Source organism: Argentina anserina, chromosome 6, assembly GCF_933775445.1.
Source record: "Argentina anserina chromosome 6, drPotAnse1.1, whole genome shotgun sequence".
NCBI classification, from domain to species: domain Eukaryota; kingdom Viridiplantae; phylum Streptophyta; class Magnoliopsida; order Rosales; family Rosaceae; genus Argentina; species Argentina anserina.
In genome coordinates this window covers 20,970,344-20,982,757 of record NC_065877.1, presented here as the reverse complement: position 1 = coordinate 20,982,757, position 12,414 = coordinate 20,970,344, and the positions used below count along the sequence as shown (strand labels likewise).

Below are 12,414 nucleotides of genomic sequence, written 5' to 3'. Positions count from 1 at the left end.
AGATTTCAAAACCAGCATGACCCACAAGGCTACAACTCAGTAATTTCAGCACTCCGACACAATTACATGATTAACAAAATAGCACATCACACGTACAAGATGTAAACACAGTTGGATAAACCACAAACTGACCATCTTAACTTCAAATCAGAAGAAGGTGATGTAATAAAACAAGAGGAGCTGTCTAGAGGCACAACCAATATCGTTTGTGTCAGCTAGAGGCAATATTTAGATTTTAGAACCATATTTAACATTTAAATCAGCAAAAGCAAATGAAAAACTGACTATCATACAAATAAAAGGTAAATAACATAACAAAAAAAAACGTTCAGTAACATATCATTGCCGGAAAGTTTCAATAACACACCAATGGGAGGATAACAAATTATAGGTGACGTAATTTGAACTCCCCGTGTTCCCCATCAATTTTGTACGAACTAAGAAGAGTTCAAGGAGAAATTACTACTTAGTATAAAAATCACAGGATTTAATCACAACTCACAACCCCGCCACTATATACAGGTTTACAAAAGGTTAACCCTTTCCTGCTCTCGAAAGAAGCTAAACACAACTTAGCTGTAAAAGCAGCAGACTTGCTTTCAACATGAAGTAGTACAATTATGGCATACACCCAAAACTACAACAAAGATTTAGCTGTTGGAAAATACCATGATGATAATATGAAATGAACTCAGAATTCTATCTTTCATGGACGTGATATGAAATGAACTCCGAATTATATGGTTTGATGTCCATGACTTTACAGGCAATTGCTCATTTTCCCATTATCAATTGACTCTTCGAAGGCATCAATGGCGTAGTCATACGAGAGCCTCTTAAATAATACTGAACAAACATCAAATAATTCTCTAGTTTGAAGTTAACACTCTGTTCACATCTATATCAGCTATAAAAGATAACAGAATTTGCATCAAGATCAGTAACTTAATTTCCTAGGCCAATTATGAGTGTTTTCTCTTCTCGGAAAAAAAAAAAGAAGAAGAAGAGTATTTGCATCATGTCAAAGTACTAGAGAAACCATTCAATATTGAGAGCCTCACTTTTGGTAATAATCTTTCTATTTTTCCTAAAAATTGCGCCAACAGTTAGTGCCCTTAGTGCCATGTTTACATACTTTGAAACACCAAAACGGCCACAGAATGACCCTTGCAATGCCACCACAGAATTAAAAAGTCATAAACTATGCCCCAACAGATGGAAATAAGAACTCAGTCCTCCCACAAGAAACCATGAGAAAGTAAAAATCTAGCGACCACACAGAAACGACTAGATAGAAATGTGATCCACCGATACACTTATAAGAATACTAGGAGAAACCTAAGCACACTTCATACACACTCTTCCACGAGTCATCTAACCTGGTTCACTGTTACTCTCACGTCTCATAACACCATTCTAAACTATATCCATTCCCACCCTTCTATAATGCCCGATACCCTCTACCCCAATTCGAACCCAACTACCGGAAATGTAGGTTCCAAGATTTCCCATCACTCACACTCCCTAATACAGAACACTCCAACATAACCTAAACAGTTACAACATACCAAAAACTGCATATAAAATCAGAGAACCTGATCCAAATTAAATCGAACAGGCAATTTGTTCCGAGATGGCATCATCCAAAACATACAACTGCTCTCACAGTTTCAACTACACAGCATTATTCAAAGACAACCAAATTTTTCAAACACGAAAATGCACTTAAATCAACAAGAAATTACCACACAATGATAACAAGCCCAGTGATCCCTCTAGGGTTCTCCGCCGAGCTCGACTCGTAGATTGTCGTAGGGGTACACTTTGGGGGCGAACGGAATCTTGGACGCCTTGTCGTTCCAGACGGCGAGGAGGCCGAGGCCGACGAAGCAGCTAAGGCCACCGGTGAGCCAGGCCAAGGCTTCGTACTTGCCGACGGTGTCGGCGATGCGATCGATGCAGGGCTCGGGGAAGGGGGTGCCGTTGTCCCAGGTGAGCTCGTCGTTGACGGGGAGGGGTCTGTCGGGGACGATGTGTTTGCCGACGGGGAGGCCCATGCCGGCGCGGAGGCGGAGTGAGGAGGTGATGGAGCGGTGGACGACGCCGTTTCCGCCCATGATTTTGGACGCCGCACTGCTCAGTCTTCCGGCCATTTTTTGAAATCTGGAGAAATTGCAGTTGGGGATTTTTTGGGGAAAGACGTCGTTTTGGGGGAGTGTGGTTTCCAAGATGTTGCTGTGCCTATATTGTCCCAGCTAAAAGTGATTATTTACGTATCTACCATTTTATTTTTATTTTTTTAAGCGAACTACCATTTTATTACTAACTTGGAATTATGGAAATTGAGAAAAAAAATTATACAAATATTATGTATATATATATATATGTAATTATTTTGCTAAGATATAACATATAATGTTTTCTCAATTTATATACAAAAATTATACAAATTGAGAAAAAATATATATATAAATATTATGCATGCCCAAGCGACTTGAACTTGCGTGTCCCACGGAGCTCGGGGTGGCACATGAGGGGAGCCAAGGGACCGTGGCTTGTATGACACCGTGTATGAAGTTCAATAATTCGCTATTTTGTTGTACTAGAGAGTATACTTCACCAGAACCATATATACCAATTATTTGAAACAGAGATGTCTACAAGCGCATATCTATGCTTTTTGAGGTAACCATCTCTGCTACTAACTCATATGATATATAAATGCTGAATTCTCGACTCTCTCTCTCACACACAATATCACTCTCTGCCGACTCTCTCTCTCATCTCCGGTCGATTCTCTCCATGATGAGCCGGAAGGAAGACACCCTTAGCTTGCGGTCTAAATGGGGAACGTACACCCTAAAGATTTATCCGAAGGATGGGAATGATTCTCCCCCCCCCCCCCGGTGATTGTGCTACCTCCAGCGATGGTCCAAATGGGAAACGTACACCCTAAAGATTTATCCCTCTAATCCCGACGGCACCATTTTTTTGTTTGAGAATGCTCACCACATTCACAACCTCATCCAGCTTGTCAAGTATAAGAGAATTCTTCATCCCAACCGCTTGTATTATAAGTTCCCAAAAATCGAAAAAAATATCAAATTTGTCTCAGTCGATGCACGAGTCAGAGCCGGAGCCGGAAGAAGAAGAGGCATTTCTAGGGCTTGTGGACCAGCTTATCGTTCATATGCAAGCTCATCTCAGGGTCGATAACGTGCATGTGTTGTATATTATCGGTGGATTAATCGTCTTGGGTTACATTTGTTGGTGGCTATGGGGAAAAGGACAATGGGGGACTGAAGATGGGGGGGATTCCAGGGAAGTTATCATTGATGAGGAGTTAGACCCGGAGTATAACCCAGAGGATGATTTGAGCGAGGAGGAATTAGAGCCGGAGCATAACCTTGGCTTAGCTGACTTTGGAACCTGAGTATGACTCATCAGAATGAGGACTTGGAACCATACATGACCTAACTGATTCAGAAGCAGAGTATGACCCTGAGGATGAGAGTGAGAGCGATTGAAGAAAATATAGGCAAGGCAACCACCAAGTCTTTTCAGAACCATTCCAAGTTGAAGTCATATCTTCAGTTATATCTTCAGGCGATTTTGAATAACATTTTGAAATAGACATTGCTAATTTCACCCTTTTGTAGTTATGTTGTTACTAGTAGTGTTCTCTTTGTAGCTTAACCGCGGTAATATAAAGTTCTGTAGATGAATTAGCAACTGGTGTTCAATTATTCTAGAGCTAACATATATATGCATATGGCACTGGTGGAAGAGCCCCAGATACACATAATCTTTCTTTAAGGGAACACCTCCCTGGTGGGGGAATCCCAAGTTCATAACATAGACTACATAAACTGTTGGCTCATTTGTTGCGAACCAATGTTTTAACTCAGTCTCCAAATGTTTTAAAGCCAAGTACATTGTTGTCTTTAATATATATAAAAACTCATATGCTATATCTTAGCAATATAATTATATATGTATTCACAATATTTGTATAATTATTTTCACAATTTCCACAATTTCGATATATCCTCGATATGTTTATCGAAATAACTAATTTTCGAACCATTGATATTTATTAGTCCTTGCCAAAATCACATATCTTTACTTGCATCTTTTCGGTTAATAATATATTAGAGGTCTTTATATCTCTATGAATTATCAATTATGGGTGGCTTGCAACCATTATGTAGATAATCCAATTCTACAAAACATCATCTGTCATTTTAAACTAATCAATTTCAGGTACTAATGACAATACGTTGATACTTGATCATATTTAGAAATGAATGCTGACTATATATAGACCAAAGGAAAAATAAACTCTTTTACATATATATTATATGATATATCAGAATACCAAATTGAATATCATTTTCCAGAATACCATGATAGACTTGGATTGGCGATGCAAAATTATTGGTAATCTTTACAAGCTCCGAGTATGTAAAGTGTGGACCATCCTCTAAGTCAAGTTGAATCCCTACAACACAATGATCATGGTAAAAAAATGACTAGCGATAAATATGAAAATCTGACATTCAAAGTCGGCCTAATAAGTATTCATTTTTCCAACCTTGTTGTCTTTTTCCTTTTACGTCTCCATATGGCCGTTAACCAATTACTAAAAGATCGGACATCGAGGAAATATTGAAGGTTCGGAAATTAGATATTTTGATTGAAATATTGAGAATATATCGAAATTGTGGAAATTGTGAAAAACAATTATACAAATATTGTGCATACATATATAATTATTTTGCTAAGATATAGTATATGAGTTGGTAGCTGAGATTGTTACCTCAATTGGATTGAGGAATACCCAACCGGTTCGAGTCTCCATAGCACATGTTGCCCTTTTTAATTGAATTTAAAAGTACTTGGACATTAAGTGGGAGAGATAATCACATAATATACTTAAAATCTCGAAATTATCATGAATTATCGGGAAATATTCTGAAATTTCAGTAAAAATCTAGAATGTCGCGACTTTTTTTCGATTTTGGTGTTTCCAAACTTCTTTAAACTAAAACTGACACTCATACCATGATAGACCACATTAGAGAAACTCGCGAATACTTTGATCTTGAATAAGTTAGTCAAGACATCCATAAGTTACCTAAAATAGTTGTTTAACTTGTTTATAGATAAGCAACACTAACATTCTACAAATTTCTTCTTTTCATTTCATAATATTTAGATATTGCACCACCTGAAAATTGAACAAAAAAACAGTGATACACACAACTTTGAGGTTGTGTTGCTAGAGTTAATCACCGGAAGAACAACAATAATAACTTATGTAGAACCCGAAGCAATTCAAATATGTCAATGGGTGAAACCAATGTTTTAGATAACACATATTGAATGAATATTAGATATAAGGATACAAGCAAGAACTTACAATGTGTCTTCTGCTTGGAAACCGGTAGGATTTGCAATGAAATGTGTATCTTCAACATCTATCAAAAAAACCAAATATTAGTGTTGTGTATAAAGAACTAAAGGAATGTTTGAAAATTGAGGTTCCACCAAAAATAGCAATTGTTGCTGAGAATGATAATTATAGTACTAGTTCAAGTGACTATGTTCACTTAATGTCTCACATTAAGTCTGAAAGCTTCTTAGCCCACATGAAGTTTCACAATGAGTCTAAAACTGAAAGGCATACGTGTTAGTTATTGTTGACATTGTCAAAGACATGTATTAGAGTCAAGGACTAAAATATCGGACTTCGAGGAAATATCGAAGGTCCAAAAATTGAATATTTCAAAATTCTAGAAATTGTGAAAAAATATTATACAAATATTATGCATACATATAATTAAGCTGCTAAGATATACCATGTAAGTTGGTAGCAGAGATGGCTACCTCAATTGGTTGAGGTGTACCCAACCGGGAGATATAATCACTGAATATACCTAAAATCTCGAGATTATCGTGAATTATCGGGAAATATCCCAAATTTTGGTAAAAATCGAAAATGTTGCACGAAATCAGATTGGTTACCATAGGAAATATTGAGACTTCAAATAACTGAAATTATCGCTTATATTTTCAATTTTTTGAGTCCTTAGAATGTACACTTATGAAAAGGAAAACTAGAGAGGAAGAATAAGAAAGAGGAGTCAACTTGAAGTGACAATTGTTATATGTTTAGAGTTTTTATACTCAATTATATGACATTGATTTCAATAGTTAATTTTTAACTATTGATGATAGCTAACGATCAATATATTGTCAACTCATATGAATACAAGTATTTAAGTATGTAAGACGTTGTCGTCTCTTCTCTTTGAAGTGAGAAGTAGCAAACATGGTTGATAAATGATGAAACACGATAACAACTGGTGGCCACCAATTAACATCAAGCCCGATGGCAAACAATAATGGAAAATCTGGAAAAAAAATACAATGGCGCGAACAATAACAATCCAGAACAAATAATATTTAGGACATTTAAAACTTGGAGAATACTTATGGACATGAGTTTTTCTCCAACTAGACTTTATTTGCTAGATGGATTGTATATCACTAATGGAAGTTGCTCGTTGTTTCTAGATGTGCTTTCAAATGATTCTCCAAGTTGAAGTTGTAACTAAAGACCCCTCAGCTCTTAGGAGACATCCAATGATTGATCCAGGATTCATAGTTGGAGTGGGCTTAAATTTTTTTTTTGTTGACTGAAATTATAAGAGAAAATCTAACTAGTACAATGGCAAACAAATCACATAACATATACAATTTATTTTGAAGCAAATAAATAAAATAAATAAGGGTAAGAAAAACTATAGATACTACGGTAAATTTGAAATTGAGCGGGCTAAGTGTTAAGGAAAACAGTTAGCTAAGTCTACTATACATTGGTTTATGTCTATACAACACATGCTAATTTATTTGTACAGAATTTGTCAATTGGGCTTATGCCAAGCCAACATACATGCTAGATCCGCACCTGGGCACATATGTATTTGGATCAGAAACATTAGTTTAAACTTTATTTGCAATCGATTTCGCAACCTTATACACATAAATCATAAGAAAAGGAAAGTGGACCGATATGTTTACTCCGTAACACAAAAGAGACTTGAATTTGGTTGCCAAATGAAGAATAAAAACTAAAAGAAGTGATCAGAAATGGGGCAAGTTCTCCATTTGATCATCCCGCCAAAAGTAATGTCTTTCCCGCTCTCTAGACGCAAAGTCTAAGAATATCATTCTCACATTATCTTTGAGACTATGAGATAAAAAAAGATCAGTAGATAAATCAAAACGGATGTTTAGCTGTGTTAAGTCTTCTTTACTGTTATTGATGATCTCGAACTTTTACATACTCATCTTTACTTGAGTCCTATATTTAATTGTTGTTATATGTATCTTTTATGGGAGCTTCTATTCATACCTCCAAATTTGGCACTTGCACCTCTCTATTTATTAAACCTCCAATTTACTTTTATGAATAACTACTTTGCTATATGAACCTCCCCATTTTTTTTTCATAATACCCCTCATTCAATATGAAACAAGATAAGCTTTCTTGAAAACTGAAAATGTTGAAAAATTTTCAAATTTATAATGAAACAAATAAATCCAAATTCAGAAGATGAATCTTCAAAAAAACATTTAAAGGTGAAGATGAAAATGACGATAAAGCAAATATATGCAGTACCCGCTTTAAATATCTTGAGTTTTCCAATTGAACATATCTCACTACCTTCTCCTCCCTAAATTTAATTCCCAGCTTTTATTCGCATTTGTGAACTAATAAGATTATTAACTTGGTCTTCTTTTTCTTGGAGTTGCTAACAACCTCTTGATTGCCATGATTTTTGAGGTAGAATTAGAATATATCCAGGACATTTGCAGAAAAACAATTCACTTATGAATGAATATCAATATTACATCTCAGTCAAAGTTATATACAATTATATATAGTATAAAATCATTAAAATGTTTCTAATGATTTTGGTGAAAATATAAACTATTTGGAATTTTAAGGTTCATGTTGGAGTTTTCTCATGAAGATGGAGGCGAGAAGTTTTTCCCCATTTTCTTTAGTTTGTGGTTGTATTAGTAATTTAGTATGCGTTGATAAAGTCAACTATCAAATAGAAAAACCAAGAGGTCTAAGTGCCGGATTTAGAGGTATGAATATAAACTCCCATCTTTGATTACTATTAAGAATTAAAATTATGAAAATTGTCTTTTGCCCACTACAATCTGTTACTCTCCCTAGGAGAAAATCTTATTATTCTTTTTTTTTTCTTTTTTTCCTATAGGTTCATATGATGGCTATGAAAAGGAAAAAAAATTCAACAACTTATCATACCAATGAAGGGAACAAAGACGAACACATTATGCAAATGTGTCTTGTCATAACAAATCTTTCAAAGTTTATCTGTCAAAACATTCTATTAAAGCTCTCAACACTTCGTATTCTCTAAGGCAAATGTTAGTGCAAAACTTGGCATAAGCTAATTTCTTATCCGGAATTTGCCAAGAAACACTTTGCACAAGAACAGGTATATCCATTGGTTCGACCTTCAAGACCAACACGGATCTCAAAAAAGAACCCTTTATTTGGTTGAACCTAAAAATGACTTCAGTTTGGCTTTTAAGAACAAACTATTAGATCCAAAAATGCTCAAAAGTTGGAATGCTACCCTTGTCACACCTTGCACGTTGTTTCATATCACGTGCAACCAAGACAATAAGGTTACTGTAATTGATTTAGGTAATGAAAATCTCTCAGAAATTTTAGTACCAGAATTGATTTGTAAGTCTACGGATTATTTACAATAATAAAATAAAAAATAGCTATAAATATATGTACTAAACGACAAGTTGTATCATTTTACAAAACCGAAATATGTCCCTGTCAAACTCTCACACTTCATCTTGATAAATGATAACCCACAACAATAACATACTATATTAATTTACATAAGGTCATTACAAATAATATATTTCATGGTAAGAAAAAATCTCGTGCATTTTTCCCTCTAGACATCACTACAACTATCTATTACTAGTGTCAAGGGCCGCACTCGGCAATGTGTTACTCTTCATAGCCAAAGTTGTCAACAAGAGCATTTCCATAAACGTTAAGCACCACTTAGTATCATGTATGAGTTACTGTAAACACTATATCTATTACTAGTGTCTATTAGTTCCACAAATAATAAAAAGTAGCTTTAATGAGACCAAAAGATAAATGGCATTAGGATGGTTTATAATGATCGAGACCATAATTAAGTGCGAAAATGATTGAAACTTTGAAAGTGAAGTTGGTTTCACTACATAGTACATAACTACGAGCACAAAGTAAAAAACAACTAAGCCAAAGACTTTTGATTGTTGATTATAAAAATTGATCTCAATGTGACTATTGTAAGCTTCATACATAAAAGATCGGTCTCCTTTACAAACAATTACAGTCTCATCTAAAAAGAACCCATTTATAAAAAAGTATAGCTTCATCTAATATTCAAATTGGTATATACTAAAAACTAGATGAGGCAAATAAATATGATAAATTCCCTCAGTCAAGTTAGTAATAAAATGTACATAGAGACAGTTAACAATAATACAAACTTGTACTACCAACAGATGCCTTCAGCAAAAAGAAACTAACAGGGTACCAATTGTGACAGCGGATGAATCACATATGGTCTCCACATTCAAATATTCAAATTCACATGGTCTAGCATGCAAATATTAATTATTTTAATTATAAGGGACTTTTCACGAGATGGATAACAAAAAATATACCATTTATGTGGCAATCAGAAGGTCATCATTATCAATATTAAAAAACTGAAACCATGATGTTGTATGTATAACATGCATGTATAACGCCAAAGAGAAAATTTAGGATACATCCATCTTTCAAGCCCGATTGTCATATAAACCCACACCCTTGTTCGTTTTTAATTGTCACATCACTAATATTTGAATGATAAAAATTCAATTCAAAGCCATGAAAAACTCTAAAATAATCTCAAATATGTTGAAATCATCTTATATCAACATTGTATCGAAAATGAGTTTAAAGTACGACTCAGTCGACTTAAATAATACACCAATTTATATACACTAGTATCAATACAATTGGATAATATAATGCCCACTACCCATCACCAAAATCCAAAAAAGGGATCACTCTTCAATCCTCCACATCAGCTCCCCAAGGTTGCTAGTCCCCACCTGCAGGAATATCCCCTACACCATAAATTGGTGCACCGAGATTGTAAATACAAACGCCATAAGCTTTACAGCCCATATGAGTAAACCAACATTTAATATAATTCAAAAAATAAAAGAAGGGTAATAATTAACACTTTTTTAAAAACTGTGCACTCATGAGACCCATGTAACCCCACTAGGTTACCCCTTATGTCGTACAACGTCAGACAGACTAGAGCTCTAACCGATCGTAACCAATCACCTGGTCAAAGACTTGGTTCCCGATTTAATTGTCATCACTAGGTCCGAAGACCAGAAAACGTTTTAAACATAGACTCAACGTTAAAACCACGTAAAATATAACAATCCACTCATGTTTATATTATACTAAAACCAAGTGACTATTACACAATAAATTATATATAAAGTCATACCAATAACCCATTATACCGGAACGTACATTTTTTTCCCTTCCGGTCTCATCCGCCACAATTACTTCAAAAAAAATATAAATCACATAATTTAAATAATACCGTAGCATTATATCATATAGCAAACTATATATATATATGTACTATATTTACCAGTTTAATACACATACACAACCCACTATATTATAACGTCACAATTTACTTATTTTTAAAGAATCATTTTATTAACTTAAAACAACGCTAACATAATTACAAGTCACCGCCAAGGGAAAACTTGACATATTGAGATTTACTCACCTTAAATCATGCGTGCAACTTCTACAACACTAAGTGAGATTCTGTCACTTGTTTCGTCGATCACTTAGTGGCATAACAACGCGCTTAAAAACAACCCTCATAAAATACATGAGAATATTCATTACAGTCAAATCATTGTTCATGAAAACACTGTTCCCACATTATCACAGACGGCCGCGCGTGGGGCTCATGCGCCGCCCCCAAGCAGTCGCGCGTGACCTCAACTCGCAACCTTCAATTCAACCCATTTTTTCATCTGCATCAACCCTACAGCCTAATATCTACTCCCTGCCGCCAAACATCCTCCCACGCGCCGCCCTAGGCGGCAGTACGTGTACCATACTCTCCTCCATCCAAAACTTCAACAAAACACAAAACTTCCAACAACAAAAACATAGATCACGTGGAGTAGGACATTTTCATACCTGCAGCTAGCACGAAATCCGCCAGAATCTGGCGGAAAAAATTGCCGCAAGAAAACCCATATTAGAGGTGAAGCAAGGTCGTGCAACAGCTCGAATCGAGCCTCTTCACTGATGGAATCGTGCCTACAGTGTGGAGAGAAGGCAAACGATAGTGGCCTTAAGCCCTAGACTCGCCGACGATGGAGAGTGTGACGGCACCGAAAATCATAGAAACATTTGAGGCGTTACTGCAGCTATGTGGTGAAGAAAAGTAGCGCACCACCACTTGAAGTTTGAAGCGTTCGGCCGTGCGATTCCAACGACACCGGCGATGTCGAACACGACGACTGAATGAAGGAGATCGACGGAGAATTTTTCGATTCAGAGGCGATTTGAAGTGGAAATATCGGGGAGGGAGAAAAAGCTACGTGTTTGATTTTCTGATTTTTATGCAAATAGGGTTTCCAAAAATGCCATTTTTATACTCTTTCCAAAATCGAAAACTAAACTTCTGTTGCTAACAACTTTCACATACGATGTCCGATTTAAGCGTGCTGTATGTCTTTGAACTCGTATCAACGAGCTCTACAACTTTCATGAAGGAAGTTTTTAGAGATGAGGGATGGATTAAAAGGCAACTCTTGAGTCAAATGAACTTAACGTTTTTCAACTTTGGAAATCCGAAAACACTTCCGTTTCGCAAAGTCAACTATCGAGAATGCATGAAATGTGAATTTACTCAAAACATCATTTTAATAAGTTACATGAATTTACAAAAAAGGATAATGAAAATTCTGGTTATTATATATGAAGGAGTTTCGAAACGGAGCTTCAATCAAGCGAAATAAGGATTATGGTTTTGGTTTTGGGTTTGTGGCATGTTTTGTAAATTATTGAAAATCTAGTTCTATTAACTAGGTCTAAATTATATATTTTTAAATTTAAAATCAACCTTATAAATAGATTTGGGTGTAACTTGAAGTGGTGGATTTAATGTAAAACATGTACACCTTTTTGGGTGTATATCTAAAAACCCCAAAAGAATACATCAATCTGGGATTAGAGGTCTCAATCGAGCA

General features: G+C 35.4%; 1 protein-coding gene across 1 annotated transcript; it reads right to left on the bottom strand.

Moving 5' to 3' along the window:
* Window positions 1–1,557: 1,557 nt before the first annotated feature.
* On the bottom strand, window positions 1,558–2,206 carry LOC126798956 (NADH dehydrogenase [ubiquinone] 1 beta subcomplex subunit 8, mitochondrial). Its single transcript, XM_050526055.1, has one exon. The coding sequence runs from the start codon at window positions 2,151–2,153 to the stop codon at window positions 1,776–1,778; it is 378 nt and encodes a 125-aa protein (XP_050382012.1). The 5' UTR covers window positions 2,154–2,206; the 3' UTR covers window positions 1,558–1,775.
* Window positions 2,207–12,414: the final 10,208 nt, after the last annotated feature.

Excerpts from the sequence above, each read along its gene's own strand:
- LOC126798956 (XM_050526055.1), bottom strand. The coding sequence starts at position 2,153 with ATGGCCGGAAGACTGAGCAGTGCGGCGTCCAAAATCATGGGCGGAAAC.